Source organism: Pelodiscus sinensis, chromosome 9 (genome assembly GCF_049634645.1).
Source record: "Pelodiscus sinensis isolate JC-2024 chromosome 9, ASM4963464v1, whole genome shotgun sequence".
In the NCBI taxonomy this organism is placed as follows: domain Eukaryota; kingdom Metazoa; phylum Chordata; order Testudines; family Trionychidae; genus Pelodiscus; species Pelodiscus sinensis.
The window spans coordinates 5,974,877-5,991,462 of record NC_134719.1 but is presented as its reverse complement, the minus strand read 5'-3'; the positions used below and the strand labels follow the sequence as shown (position 1 = coordinate 5,991,462).

At 41.6% G+C, this 16,586-nt stretch overlaps 1 protein-coding gene across 1 annotated transcript in view; it reads left to right on the top strand.

Moving 5' to 3' along the window:
• SPATA6 (spermatogenesis associated 6) overlaps positions 1-16,586 on the top strand; it is a 60,734-nt gene that overhangs the window by 6,120 nt on the left and 38,028 nt on the right. The window contains exons 2-5 of the mRNA XM_075935945.1: positions 3,786-3,923; positions 5,896-5,944; positions 8,355-8,396; positions 9,690-9,814. Coding sequence (XP_075792060.1) covers positions 3,786-3,923; positions 5,896-5,944; positions 8,355-8,396; positions 9,690-9,814 — 354 coding nt within the window. The remainder of the gene's footprint in view (positions 1-3,785; positions 3,924-5,895; positions 5,945-8,354; positions 8,397-9,689; positions 9,815-16,586) is intronic.

Below are 16,586 nucleotides of genomic sequence, written 5' to 3'. Positions count from 1 at the left end.
AGTCCACCTGGCCACTTCGCCCAAACCATCTGTAGCCAATCAAGCCATTAAAGCTTCGTCAATCCAGCCTTTAGGGTGAACACGCACGTGAATGGTGTTTGGGAATATAACATTCTTTGGCATTGTCTTGCGCTTGAACACAATATAAAGAGGCAGCTTCGTTCCGTCGGCCATGCAAGCAAGCATTACAGTAAACCTAGACTTTTCATGGCCTGGGGTAGCAATGGAGATGGTCTTGGTTACCTTTCACTTCAAGCGTTCTATTGTAGGGATTATCGAAATTTAATGGTGTCTGATCTGCGTTACCAATTAATGAAAGGTTGTAGCAGTGCTGCTTGCGTAGTTTTATGATAAACTTTTGGAACTGTAGTACCTTGGTGTCTGAGTCCATGGGTAGCTTCTGTGCGATAGTTGTTCGGCGTCGGACTGATAGGCCGTGGCGATTCATGAACCGATTGCCCCAGCCATGTGAAGCTTTAAACACGGCTGTGTTAGCGCACGTTTTGGCAATGGTCAAAGCCTTCATTCTAACCTCCGCAATGCTAACGCCACTGCCTTGCTGTCTACGCTCAGCAATCCATTCAGCCAGCTTAGCCTCCAACTCAGGATATGCAGCACTTTTACCTCACTCGGCCATCTTCATCTGAGGCAGCACTTGCAGGCGCTCTTTCTGCCGTCTCCAAAGCCGAATGTTAGACTCTGCTATGCCATCAAATTCATGGCTGGCAGCTCTCTTGCCATGAGCCTCAGCATAGCTAACAACTTTAACTTTTTCAGCAGTCGTGTAAGATCACCGACAACTCATGGCATCCCAAAGAGAGCATGGAAATGCTGCGTACTGTATATTCATGCGCTCACGCATGATTATCCGGTAATACAAAAAGGCAAGACAAAATACGGCAAAGTCGGGGTGCACATTATAGATAGGAGTTCAGTTTATGCCGGAATTCTCATGTTTAAAAGGTAGGTGCGCATTATGCATAGGTGCACATTTTAGTCAGGATTTTACGGTATTTATGTTCATAAACCACTTTCATAAAGCATCGTGGGGGGAGCTTGTCACAACTGCATAGAGTAAACCTGCCTTGTCTTGAGAGATGCAATCAAACAGAGGCTTCTCCAGGCTTTGCCAAGATCTGTGCAGTTCCATGTGCCATGTTATGGAAATTATTTAGTGAATTAAAATGTATATTTGTAATTCACTATTCTATACCCATGCGTTGGCTGTAAAAAATCGTAAATATAGTGCTTTTGTAGCTCTGGTAAATGAAGCCCTCAATTTGTCTTTAGGCCAACTGAAGTGTAAGCTTCTGCCATATAATGCCAATCTGAGAAGAGTATTTTTTGGCCAAGCAAATGGAGACTGTTGGACTGGAGACTTGGATTCTGTTCTCATCTCTGCCTTCAGTGACCTTTTTCAAGTTATAGAAATGTAGCCGTGCTAGTCTGGTATAGCTGAAACAAAAAACAGGACTATGTAGCACTTTAAAGACTAACAAGATGGTTTATTAGGTGATGAGCTTTCGTGGGCCAGACCCACTTCCTCAGATCAAATAGTGGAAGGTGTGTCTGTCCCACGAAAGCTCATCACCTAATAAACCATCTTGTTAGTCTTTAAAGTGCTACATAGTCCTCTTTTTCAAGTTGTCATTTTTCCTATCTATAAAGCAGGGGAATGCTAGCTGCCTCCTCTGAGGTAAAGATATGAGGCCTTGGTTATTAAGGATTGTGAATTGTACAGAAATATTAAGAATAGTCAATTGAAAAGACTATTCATTGTCTCTTAGCTTGTAGTTCAGGGAATCTTCCCCTAGGCTACATGGTACTGCAGGGCAAGTCCCTCTCACATTCATACTTATGAAAGGATTAGGGATGTAAGTGACTAGTCGACTATCCGATAAGCATAAGCCAGTTTCCCCCCCGCACCATCTCCACAGGGGGTAAGGGAGGTATAGGCACAGTGGGAAATTGCTCATGCCGCTTCTGTTAGGATTCTGCTTTTGAAATGTACAAGAGCCCCAGTGGGGCTCTTGACATTTCAAAAGCAGAAGCCTGTCAGGGAGCGCGGGGCCAGCGGGGGACTCTTGTACATTTCAAAGATTCGGGCACCGCAGGGAGTGAGGGCCCAGCGGGATTTCCATCCTCTCTTCAATTCGTCTATAAGGGCACCTCCACCTTTGAGTTCTCTATTTTTTACATTTTTACAGTTCAAAAGTCGAAGCCCTGCAGGAAGCATGGGGCCAGCAGGGGATTGGCCCCATGCTTCCTGTGGTGCCTGAGCCTTTGAAATGTACACGAGCCCCAGTGAGGCTCTTGTACATTTCAAAAGGAAGCCCCACAGGGAGCGCAGGGCCAGCATGGCGCTCCCTGCGGGGCTTCTGCTTTTGAGTCCCACTAGGGCTCTTGTACATTTCAAAGGCTCAGGCTCCCCCGCTGTCCCTGTGCTCTCTGAGGGGCCAGCCCCCAGCATCTCTAAGATTGGCAGTTCATGGCTCCAGCATGTCTGGGCTTACTACATCAGTTATGAATGTTAAAAAAAGCTGCTTCAGCTCCTCTTTCATTACAAATTAAGCACTGAACAAATCCTTTGGATTTAGCCTCCATAACTTCTTTTTATTCAAGGATTATTTTACTGTGATATATGAAGAATCTTTATTTAGATCCAGTAGGGATCCCTCATGCAAAATGTTCATCTGAAAGGAGAACTATAGCAAACATACCTCACTTAATCCCTGTCACTCATATCCTTTCTCCTGTAGCTTGCAATTGAAAATCTGAGCACTGCTTCTTCTGCAACCTTGTGTTTCAAGAAGCAGTCTCAGATTTATAATACTGTGATAATATGGGAGTAGCATAAACTGGAGTGAAAGAAGAGTGGGAATTCTCTAGCTGGATCACACAGCAGAACCATCAGGATCGGAGAAAATAACATATAGCTGTGGGGAAGAGATTTGTGAGTGCTGTTAATGTGAGAGAACAGCTGAGAATTGTGTGATATACAGCACAGCTTGAAAAAATGGATGAGATGCTCACTAGCCAGAGAACTAAACCTATTAGTTAGAAAGAGATGTGAAAGATAATGCGGTTACCACATGCCAACAATGTCCAGGAATACTACCCTAGTAAGAAAGTCGAGTCTCCCTTTGGTATTCCTCTGGAGTACCCACCTTTGCAACATCAGGAGTTGCACTGGCAATGTTCTGGGATCCCAAGAGCTGTACCTAATTCCAACAGACATTTACATAAACTTTAAAAGATCCAACTGTAGAACAAATGTACCTTTTCTTAGGCAGATTGAATTAGTTCTGCAGTAACTCTATTCCCCCTCCGCCCCCCAATTCATCAGCAGAGTTCTCACTGCTGTGAGGCTAGCTTTTAGGGCTTAGGCAGTTTTTGGCTTTTCTGATGTGTTCTGGCTATCTTATGAGTGTGCTCAGTATAAGCCTTAGTGATGTGGACCGTGACAACCAGCAGCCATTGTGAAATGTGACCCTAAGTCTGGGGAGTCAGCTTTAACTCTGGCTGATGTTAATAGAGCTGTGACAGCTTACTGTAGGGGAGAATTTAGCCCTGACTGTTTAAAAACTATAACATTTGCCTTACTATAAGTAAGTGCAGCGAGAATTACTTTTGAAAAGGAATGTGTGACTATGAAATGTGTTACCATATGGTTCTCAAGCAAACAATTATTTTCAATCTTAGTCCAGTCTATTTTTTCTCCCAAATATAACTGTTCATTCTAATGCTGAAGCTCAGTTTGTACACTAAATATGTTGTTCTTTCAGATAACTTGCCCTGGCGTGCTGCTGAAAGACAAAAATGAACTCTATATCGGTGCCTGTATATTTGGTCAATACAAGAAGACTCAGCGTGTCCCTGCAGCATTTCCACTCTTCTTAGATGAGAAACTAGTATTTGAAAAGGTAAGATCATCACATCTGACATGAGCATTAAAAAACAAAGTACCAGAATCCCCAGACATAAATGATCACACTGAAAATGGTATTTTATTAGTACTAATTACTGCATCTCTTCAACACTAATGACATTTGTTTCTTCCTTACAGATATAGTAAACTTGTGAGCCTATGGCCATAATATATCATGAAGATTTTTTGTTTTTTGTCTTATGATTTGACCTTTTCTCAATAGCTGTTCAATAGTTCCTGCCCAGTGTTATGCTTCTTAAATGTAGGTAAAAATGGAAAATAAAAGTAGAGAGAATGAAAATCAAAAGATTGTTTTTGTAATCTATGTGTAGCAAAACAAATGGAATATGAACTTGGGCTTTCTGATGACAGCTCTCTCCCTATGCGCTGTTCTTTCAGAGTTTGATGTTGCAAGAGCCCCCTTGATGGTACTATAGCCTTGTAATTTACTGTTGCCTATCACCACTTCTGTGTTCCTACTAGTTTCGTTGTGAGTGCCATAGGAGTAATGAAATCCTATACCTTACAAACACAATTCCATTTTTGACTGCTCATGAATAACAATGCTTTGCACGTCTCTAGTGCTTTTCATCCAAGTATCCCAAAGCACTTTCAAAGACTGACTAAGCGTCAACAACAACTTTGTGAGGTAGGCAAGGCATGGAAAGGGATAATTTCACCCACCACTGATAGGCAGGTGGGAATGGAATATAGCAGCTATTTAACAGTGCACAGCCGGACTGTAGAACAACTTAGGACAGGAAGTGCTGATTACTGTATCCAACTGAAACTGAGGGAGACATCTCGATGTATTTATCAAGTGCAATTTCTGAAGTAGAAATTTAGCCAGAGCACTGGGAATAACATCCATGCTCTAACAAATAGCATCACTTAATAGCTGGAAGTATATAGGTTCTCTATTTTTACATAATCCTCAAAAGTTTGGTACCTCCCACAGTAGGATGCCCCTCAACATCATGCTGAGACAGTGTCTCAGTACTGAATGAGGGAAGAGTGCCAGTGACTGAACCTGCAGCACCACTGTCGGCAGCAAAAATTGCTATATTCCCTCTAATTAGGTGGAGCATTTTTTAAAAAGTGTCATTGAAAGATTTTGTAAGGTTACAGTACATATTTTGAAGCTGAAAATGTATCACTAGAGTACAATTCTGCTATACTTTGCAACTGTTAAAGTGCAGAAGAACATTGCCATTGAAGTATAACTTATTAATCTATTTTCCCCTAGAAATTATAACAACAAACTAAGCACTGTTTTTTCAGGACCTACAAAAATGTAAAGAGCAGCCCTTTCTGGCTTTACAGCAGCAGTTAGTAAATGAACAGGATTCCCAGAGTGGTGCTGACATGATCAGTAACAGTTGTGCACAATCAAGAAAGTAATGGAAGTGTGCCACATTATTTTCAGTTCACTTACAAGTGTCAGAAGAATGATCAACATTATACAAATGGAAAGAAGGGAAAGCAAAAGGGAGAAGAATTATGTTTTCAAATATTGAAGACAGTTGTGCGCTCGCTCAAGTGTGGAAACTCCAATAATGGAAAAAGTTGCTGACATTGTCCCTTTAATCTTGTTCAGCTGAAGTTGAAAGATGAACTTTTGTAACAAGATCAGCTGTTGTTCTTGTAAATTGTTGAAGTCTGTGCAGATGCACTTACCTGATCATGTGATTGACTCTTTATTTATGGTAGGTCACATAATTTAGATAGAGAGGAAGAATCTTGAAAATGTTAGAAATCAGATGACCAAAAGTGCTGTCTTTCTAAGAAATAGATTTTCTGTCTCAATGCCAGTAATAATTTCAGTTTTCTGTTCTTTTTTTTCCCGTATGGGGAGTAGTACTGTTTGCACTAATCAGAATCGCATGCAAACTTTAGTTTTCTCTAAGCATATCTGTTGTTTTTGATCAACTGTGTCCATTACATTTTTTTTTAATCTTTTGTTTTAGGTATTTACTGATGTAGTTGATCCTGGAGAACTTGTTGAACTACTTGAATGTAGGTTTTGCTTTTCTTATCCATTATATTGTATGCACTTAAGGCTAGATCCTCAAAAAGAGAGCTTGTCTCAGCATTGTGATGTCTAATATGCAGGTCAGCAAAATTCATGGCTCCAAGTTTGGTGCTTAGACTCTGTATGCAACGTATTGGGGAATTAAGACCCTTAAAAATAGTCAACGGGGCAAAATAAAGAGAGAGAAACTCGGTCACATAGTGGTTAGTGCTCTTACTGGGAGACTCTGTTCAGTTACTTCTTCAAGGAATATTTAAGTATTACAGGGTTTATCTGGTGCTGCTGAGGTCCTAAACTGAAATAATTTTTGTTTTTCTTCATTTAGATCATTTCTTGGGGGGGGAGGACAGGGGGACGGGACGGATTGGGGATGAGGACATCAGGCTGCCCCAGGGAGAGAGGACAACTCCAGTCCTCTCTCACTGCAGCTTGGATCCAGGTGTGAAGCGTCTCTCCATGGCCACTGTAGCTCCAGTGGACACAGCTGGGGGAAGGGTGCATATCCCCTAGGTGAGGTATGGACACACACACAGATGGACAAACTCTCTCAAATGTATAGAAAGCTGCCCTTTTCTCCACCCCTACTCTTTGCTGCCCCAGTGAGTTATAGGTGTCCTGGTCCCCATCGCTGCCCCCTGTGCTCATTCTATAGTATAACTATCTCTGCTAGCAGACTCCTTCCTTTCCATTTTGTGAGAAACAATTGAATTCCAGGCACATCCCATTGTCCTGGCACAACCAAACCCTGACCTGGCTTTAAGTTAGGATAAGAGGAAGCTACCTACCAAATTAGGTGGTCCTAGCTCTTACCACCAAACAAATGAGTTCTTAAATACATTCACAGCCAGATGGGGGGACAGACAAATGCACATATTCTCTCAAATATATAGTAGAGTTCATACACAGTAGAAAAGCTTTAACAAAAGAGATTGAGAGCCCTACCACAGAACACATTAGAGCATAGTGGTTAGGGTACTCATCTCAGAGGGGAGAGACATGGCTGAAAACACTGCTGTGACCAGTAAAATAGAGATTGAAGCTTGGGTCTTCTACGTCCTGAGTGATTGCCCTGACCATTGAGCAAAGGGAGGCACTTCTGCTGCCTCTTCTTTGGCTGCCATATAGGCTGGTAAGGCAGCCTCTGAGCACGCCTACTGTATCAGGCCCCATGGACGAGACAGATGGAGAGGACTCTGTATTTGTGAATACCTGCTGGGCATATGCCTGGGCTAGGTTCTGAACTACTCAGCGATATCAGGACTTAGCAGTTTTGGTCATGCCCACAAACACAAATGTAGATGCTTAAGGGACTTTGCCAGTGCAAACATAAGGTTCTGGGTAATTTAGTTTCCCATGGGATTATGTGGCCACTGAGCAGGGGTTTAGAGGATCTAAAGTTGGAACGTTAGATGTCTAAAGTGGCATTTAGGCATCCGATTCCCTTTGTGGTTCTAGCTGTTGGTGGCTAAAATCATATTAATAATATGGAATCTAAAGATGTTTTTGAATGTTGAGGCATTATGTTGGGAACAGGAAAGCATTCTTACTATATCTTTGAAACGTTAGTGGTTGAACAATGATCAGTACTCTATCTGTTACAAACTTGTGACCATTACATGAAATAGTCTTTGCTCAATGTGTGATCTTTCAAATGTGACCCTGAGTGTTTTAGAGGATGCATTGGTTTCTTTTGACAATAATAACTTACCAGGAATACAGATCAATAAAAGGCCACTTCCAGAAATATATAAATACTACATTTCTTCAAGTATATTCAAGAGACTGAAATTCAGAACAGTTAAAAACATAGCTGGTTCAAAGACTTCATGAACTCAACAAACTGACCACCTGTAGCAAGCTGTGTTCAAGTACTTTGAACTTCACTGAGTGTTTTACCTTGTCAAATGATGTTGATTTTTTAAAACAGAGTGACTTCACAGTGAACAATGATGTAATACTTTGAGCATGACACGTCATGTTAAAATAGTATTGTGCCTAAACCCAAACTCCAAATATAGGTTTTCTCAAACATTGAGAGAATTATAGTCCAAAACGGGATCCACAGTTCCCGTCTTCTTTCTAGTCTCTTCGAAGAATTGCACCCATCTGCTGCCAAACTTGACAGTGTCGGTTATAAACTTTAGCCAATAACTTATTATTTGCATTATGGTAATGCCTAAGGGCTCCCTTGTGTTAGCCTAGATTTGTAGTATTCATATAAAGTGTTCATAATCTGTTCTTATTGATACATCAAAATTGTCCTTATTACATTAGCTCATACAATGCTGAGATGGTTAAACCAGTGAATGGCTTCTCTTCTATTTTACATATTAAAATGACTTCTGATTATAGTTTATTTTTTGACTTATGAAAAAACTTTTTTTTCCTTTCTAGTTGACACAGCAGTACTTGAACTAATACAACTTGTTCCTCCAGGTATTGTATCAATCTCTTCATAAATTATGCAGTTTAATAGGTGAATTTCCATGAGGACGTACAATCATTTTTCTCAATGTACAAACCATGTCAAAAGCTCTTCAGCAAATAGTCCTCTTAATGTAAAATGCTAATTGATCAAGAGGATCTCATTTTTGAAAAAGAATAAAGCTAAATATTGAAATGTTCCAGTCTCAAGCTTACAAAAGAGATAATACTTTAAAAATTGAAAATAAACCAAAATCACTTAATGCACATTTATAAAAGGCATCAACATTCACTTGTGGTAGGTCTTTCTGTAAGGTTTCAAAGTGCATAATTTTGTTCTCAAAATGACACTTTTATTTTAATGGTGACCGCTGGGAAAATCCTTATCCATGCTATAAATATTACAGGTCTCTGGGGAAAGGTGAAGATAATAAATAATGATTTGTCCTACTTCTGTTATAGGTTTGTGTGATTATAAAACATCTATCTTAATGAAATTCAAATGTTCCCATGGATAACATAAATCTGCATTTTATTGGAACTGCAATAGAATTTGAAGGAAGACTTGTTTGAGAACCCTGGAATTAAAAGCATCCATAGTTACAGATCCTTAATAAAACCACAGCAAGCAAGAACATATTTGTTTCTGTTGGTGGCTCACTGAGATATTTATGCCAACAAACAAACTGAGTGTGGATTTAATTGTTGTGGAAGCATAGGAGATATTAGGAGGAGAGTTGTAATTTGAGGGGCTCAAATTATGGACATTTGGCAAAATGACTGTGATAGATTATATGAAACTTTCAAATTGTTCTATCTTGTGATTTTTTTTCCTTGAAGAAAATAGAACAAGATTTCATGATCTTGAAATACTTTTGCTTGTATCTAAATTCCTTTCTGACAGCCAGATACATCTCTGATAAATAACCATAATTGTTTTGTAATACGGAATAACAGATGTGAAGTTGGCTGCTGTTAGAAAACCATTGTCTGTACATAGGAGGGGAAGAAGGAAAGAAATTGAAGAAATGTTATAGGAAAATCTTTCATAAGTCTCTTAGTACAACAAAGGCAGTCTACTTTATATAAATTAGATACAGTATTCAGTAAAAGGTGCTTAAGAGCCTGATCCTGCGGATTCTTACTACTTGGCTTAGTCCCATTTTAGTCAGTGGTCGTGTAATAAGAGTTTACTCTTAATTTTTAAAGGTTAAAAAGTTATACTGGTTTCAGCATAGTCTTGTGCATGTGTGCCTACACTGTACAACTCTTTCCCAATAAATTAAGTACATATTTTCTTTATAGTGGGAGAAATTCTAGCCACTTATGAAGAAACTACAAGAGTTTTTCTGTTCCCTGACCCTAAGCTTACTCGTGGGCACCATGGTTCAGATCGTGAAGTTTTAATGAAGAGGTCTGCTAGTTTTACAGTAAGTGCATATCTGTGTATTGTGCTTATGATACGGTATGTTTCACAGGAACAGCTCTGTGAACTACCTCCAGCCAAAAGTGATTACTTTTGACAGATAATTCAATACCTGAAATGGCAAGTACTAATCCCAGGCTGAACTTTGTGAAGATAGAATCTGTCTGCTGGAAATGTTATTTTTAACTCGATGTGCAAACTGTACGTGTATAATGTGAACATGTTAGTATCTAGATTGGTTTGCTATGTAGTACCATAGCTTGTTATACGTTCTTTTCATCCATCCAGTGGGTGGGAAGCTAGATTTAGTACCAGCAAGAACCATCAAATTATACAGTAGTAAAATTACAAAACAGGACAATCTTATTTGTCTAGCTCTCTTCCTCACATCTTCTTTTTGTTGCATTTTGTCTCAAGTTACCTCAGATCCTCTGGGTCAAGGTATGGTGATCCATCTGTTTGTACAACACTGGGCATAGTGGTACTCGAGCACTCATTGGGGCTTGAAGGATCTCACTCACAAAGAATAAATAATCATCATAACTTGTATTTCATCTTGATTTAGACCAGGGCCACTCAACACGTGGCCTGTGGGTAGGATCCTTTGAACATGGCCTCCACAGGGAACACGCTTCACAATGGCGAGGCGTCTCCCAGGCGGGGTGAGCATTGAAAGACACAAGTGGACGGGCTGGCTGGAGCAGATGAGTACAGGGTGTCGGCGTTTCTAGTCCCCAGGGAGGAAGTGCCAGGAGTGCTGGGGCATTGTGTGAAAGAAGCTATTTGCATATATTTGCATATATATTTGCATGTATATGCAACCACACTTACGTTGCAGCCCTCTTCATGTGCTGTGAGTATCATAGTGGCCCCTGGGGCTTCCAAATTTGAATAGCCCTGATTTAGACACTGTTATAGCTTGGTTTTCTCTTCTAGAACTTGTTTGTCAAGGTCTCTTCAGCCTCCATTCACGCTGACTGGCCAAGCCATTTTAGAAATTAGCCACATTTACCAGCCATACAAAAGCCATAATAGCCAATGGGTGAGTGGCACAGGGAATAGAATGAATTAGCATTAATTGTTTGTAGCAGCGAGCTCAAATGTGCACAAAATGAAAATAAGATTGGTCTCAGCAGGCCCCATGGTATGTGTTTAAAGCTGATGATTCTCAGAAGGGAATGGGATAGTCCTGAAAGCAACTTTAAAAGAAATACCTTTGGGAACTGTGCTTTTGCTTAATTTGATATAATTGCATCATTAAAGTGACAAAACACTGCGATTGAGATGATTTGGGACTCAATTGTTCTGTTCCTACTAGATTTTTTTAAAATTGATGATTAAAGGTCAAAAATGGCTTGCAGCTGGTACACTGTGCCCCATAAAGACAACCTGAAAATCATCCTGCTAAAAATAGAGGTGCTAATTTGATGGTCAGAGGCAGCATACTTCATCTGAATGACTTGAGTCACAGAGAGGGGGTTATGATGATGGGTTGTATTAAAATGAACTTTGTTTAAATGAACATCTAGTTGGGTGAGTTGGAATCCAAATAGGTGTGTTTAAGTGATTCTTCTAGTACCACAAAATTGTACCATCATGTGATGTACTTGGAAGCCTGTTTATAACCAATCCAGATCTGAATCAGGAGTGTTTTTATGCCACCTTGCAATACAGAGATGTACTTTGTTTTAGAAGATTCCACAATAACTGCTTTGCACACATCTTTTTGTTAACATCCTGTCTGCAAGTTATCGAGTATTATTTAGTCTGATGCTACATACACTACAAAAGCAAATTGCACTGCATTAGGTCAACTTCTATTATTATTAGGAAGATTTTTTTCCCAAATGAAAATTATAGTCCTATCACACATTGCTGTAAGACTTAAGGAAAATAGATGGTTGAGTAGTATTAAATAGAAAGTTTATTAGAAAAAATGTTTTAAAATTAAAAGCTGGAACTCTTCAGTTCTGATGCACATCTCTGAAATTTCTTAATGGTAAATCAAATGTATTTGTATTCATTTTGAAAGGCTTTCTCTTTGAGATACTTAAAATACAACAGTGGTCCTATGACCAGATAGTTGGCTCTGTGCAACAGTCGTTATAATGAACCATGGTAATTCTGCTGTGAGTTAGAGCCTTTCATTCTTGTTGAGGAGTTGAGCAGAGCCAGATGGAGCATCAGCAGCTGGGTAATGAAGCTATAGTAGCCCTAGAATGACTGGAATGATGGAATGGAGAGAAAGGTGCTCCAGTCTTTCTCACTTCCAGGAGAGTACATGGAGCAGTTTAGATGGTGAAATCCCTTACTGCAGAAGCATGTGTAATATATCAGGTTGTCTGGGACACCACTGTGAGGGTCAAATCAGGGCGAACTGCTTCGAACAGGGCTATTTACAGCCCAAGACTGGAGTCCTCCTCATAAAGCACCAAACCAGTCACAGACAGCACTCCAGCTGCCACCCTACCCAGCAAGAAGTCTCATAAGCCATCCCCTTAGACACTCCATCTTTACCTGCGCCACAATCAGCACCACACTTTTACACAGGTGAGAGGTTACGAAAACCCATCTCACCAACTCCAAACCGGTTCTCCCAGTCCCAAAGGACCAGCCACAGTCCCAGGTCAGTTTATACCTCATCTTATCCTAAAGAGCATGCTGTGTCATCCCTTTAGAATCTAATGGTTTATTAATAAAATGAAAGAAAAGGTTGAGAGTAGGGGCATGTCTAAACTACATCCCTCTTTCAAAAGAGGGATGTAAACTAGACAGATCAAAATTGCAAATGAAGCCGGGATTTGAATTTCCCATGCTTCATTTGCATAATGGCGACCGCATGTTCTTTTGAAAATGGGCATTTCGAAAGTGAACCGCTGTTTACATGCGGTTCTTTTGGGGGAAAAAAACACCCTTTTTCAAAAGATCCTGTACTCAAAAAATGAGGTTTACAGGATCTTTTGAAAAATGTTTTTTTTTTTTTTTGAAAGAACCGCATTTAGACAGCAGTTTCACTTTCAAAATGCCTGTTTTTGAAAACACACAGCCGCCATTATGCAAATGAAATGCGGGAAATTCAAATCCCGGCTTCATTTGCAATTTCGATCTGCCTAATTTATATCCCTCTTTCGAAAGAGGGATGTAGTTTAAACATAGCCTAGGATTGTTAAAGAATGCACATTGCTTACATCAATCACCAAGGTCTTGATGCAGGCTCTTAGAACAGATGTAACAGATTGCTAGCTTATAAGTCTCTTGTGTACATCCTATGTTAGGATGGGTCAACAAAGTCTTTCCGGCCCTCCGTCCATAGCAAGGATGCTTGTGGAGTCAAGAGGAGGATTGAAGACAAAGATGAAGGTTCCCTCAGGCTCCTTTTATAATCGTACCCATGCAGAGGGAAATCCATTGTTCTCCTGAGTGATGGTACCTCCCAAAATGGAACTGATCACATGATCAACTCACCTTCCCAAGTCCTTTAGGCAAGCAGCCATAGGGTAACTGCTGGTCTGCAGGTTTGCAGATGCATTCCTCAGGTGTTTATTGGCAACCTTAAGAGCCATTGTCCGGGCACCATCGCTATTCAGCACAGCTATCCACTGAATAACCACTCCTCAAAATAGGTGGTCGACGCCTATTGCTATCTCCGGGTATGTCTACACTACAGTGCTATTTCGAATTAACTTAATTCAAAATAGTTAATTCGAAGTAAGCTAATTCAAAATAATGCTTCTATACACAAAAACTATTTTGAAATAGCGCTTTGCTATTTCGAAATAGGGTCCACTTAGTGTGGGCATGCTGAACCAAAGTTAAGGCTGGCCAGAACCAGTGCGGGCAGGGCATCAGGTTAAGACTTAGTGTATGGGGCTGCTGCCTGAGGCTAACTGAACTCCGTGCTTAAAGGGACCCTACCCCCATCCTGCACAGACAGTTCTCAGGGTTCCCCGCTTGCTTGTCTACCTCAATGAGGGACAGCAAAGCAATCCTGTCTTGGAGTGCCCTGGGTGCTCCAACTCAGGACACCAACTCGGCCACATGAAGCCAGAGCTGCCCCTGGACATTCTGGTGGGTCTCATGGGGTTGTTGCCATCAGCCTGGCTGCACTTGCTGTAGGCTGCCATCCGGGGGTTTCCTGATGTCAAATAAAAAGCAAGGAATGTTCAAAAATAGAAACTGGGTTTATTGAACAAAACTGGGGGAGGGGGGGAAGGATGAACCTCTGGGGAGACTGGGAAAAGGAGGTGAGAGAGGGGAAGAGAGAGGGTGGGAGAGGGGTGGGGGAAACCTGGGAGGAGGGAGCTGGAATGGGGAAGCAAGCGGAAGAAGGGGGAGGGGAAGCTCAAGGTTCAGGGTTGTGGGTCTTGCCAGACCAACTTGACTTTCATGCAAACCTGCTCCTGGGTTCGCATGTGGCCTTTGGTGGCCAGGCTGGCAGCTATCCTGCCATAGACAGCCGCGTTCCTCCATATAGTGCGGGGATCATGGACGTTGGGGGCACCCCCCCAAACCTGAATAAGGGCCACGATCTCCACCCTGGATCAGGAAGGCGCCCGCCTTCTCCAGCCCCTGGAAGGCTCCTGGGAGCTGGCAGACTGCTCCTGGGGAGCGGTGGAGGGCTGGCTGCCAGTGGCTTGCTGACTCCTGTTTTGGGGCCACTAGGTGTGGGGCCTCAGTGGCCACTGCTGGCTCTGGGCTGGCAGGCTTGGAGCTGGCACAGGCACTGTGGCCAGAATCTACCCCTTTAATGGCTCCTGGGTTGGAGGAGAGGAGAGTAAGTTTTCCTGGTTGTGCCCAGAGTGGCCACCAGCGCTTCCTGGGAAGGGCTGGAGGCCCCCTATTTCGAATTAAGTCTCTACACAGCCCTTAATTCAAAATAGCTATTTCAAATTTGGTGTTACTCATAGAATGAGGTTTACCAAATTCGAAATAAGGGCTCCACTATTTCAAATTTATTTCGAAATAGTGGTTTGCCTGCGTAGACGCTATTAAAGTTAATTCGAAATAACTGCTGTTATTTCGAATTAACTTTGTAGTATAGACATACCCTCCCAGACACAAAACATTTAAAATATAAGTACAGAGCCCAAATTCATAACTTTACATGTAAAAGTCGTACAAGTATATGAGTAGCTTACATAGAACCAGCAGAGCATAAGCTTTCATTAGACACCTCACTTGGCCCACTTTGCAGAGAATTTGGGGCAAACACAGAATAGCGTGTTCAATAATGATCTGCAGTTTCCTGATATAACCCAATAATGTGACAGCATGCATGCCTCCTTCCTCCCGGAAACATGGAGGGAAGTAGTGGGTAATGACGATACTCCAAGAAGAACCTAAATAATTCATAGTGGGGAGAGGGGTATGGAATGGAAGATTTGATGGCTTGGGCAGCCATGAGGGAGAAAACTCTCCCTTTCAGACTCAGAGGGAAGAGTTTCACATGTTCCTTCCTAGAGCCCCCGATCATGCCAGCTGTCTCTTGTTGGGTGGATCTCCTCCTTGTTTCTGAAATGCTTCAGATACCTTAGTTTTGGAATGATAGATGCTTCTGCCCTGCCCCTCTTGGGTGAAGGTTGTTCCCAATGTTACACCAGTAAGATATACTTGCTGTCCCTGGAGGCCCCAAACAGTGGATTTTCATTTTATTTCTAATGGTAAAACATTTAATACAGATTTTGAGAATCAAAACCATTCCCCTTATTTCCGCACTAGTCAGTGGAGTTTTTCCCAGAAGAAATGTTATAACTAGTTGCAGTAACAAATATGTTTGACTGACAGCTTTGCTACATGAGTGCTTTGATGCACATTAACTTTTTCTTTTGTTAACACAAAAGGTAGCGAAAGCAAGGTTACTATTCTAGACTCCAGCTAGGCAGTGACAAGCCATGTTTGTTTAGCACTGCTAATCTGTCTGTTGGAAAGAATCCCGAGATTAGGATATCAGAACCCCTCCTGAAAACTGGCACTTGGCTGATAATGTCTCCAGCAAAATGTCTTACCAGGCTCACAAAACATACTAAAATACAAGACATTCCGGGAGTTCTCCCTGAGAACAATTTTATTTCTTTTTTTCCCCGGGCTGGTGATGTCCTGCTGATGCTTTTGCTGACTCTTCTGCATTTCTGTGCAGACCTCTAAGGACTTGATTAACCTGCTCTGATTGTGACTGCTTATATAATGTACTGTCTTCTCCCTCTGTGCAATATTTGCAGCATCACTTAAATGACCTTTCCCCCCTCCAGTATCTTTAATTACAGTTTCAACCAGCGCACTGTTGATTTTTTGTTGTTGTTTTTAACAGAGTGCTTTTTCTCTTAGCACTAACAATTGCAAACCGGTCATCTACTTCCAAAGTTAGGGATGTAAGCAGCTAGTCAATTTTATGCTTATCGGATAGTTGACTAATCCCTCAACTAGTTGCTCCTCCCCCCACCTTACTGCCTCTGTGAGAGAAGGAGCAGGAGCCGGTGCTGGCAGGAGCTGTCTTAGTAGCCAGTTCCCCTGAGCACCATCTCCACGGAGGGAAGGGGAGGGAGGGAGGTAGCGGGGACTGGGCACGAGCTGATTCCTAGCTCACGTCCAGTCCCAGATGTTGTGCCTCTTCTTTTAAAATGTATTCAGAGCCTGCTGCAGCTCCCCTGCTTATTGACTAGTCAATGGAAATTTCATCGATTAGTCAATCAGTTGATTAAACTAAATTTAACATCCCTATCCAAAGTCCTTTGTAAGTATTAACTCGCTCTATAGCATTCCTGTGATCCAGTTGATGT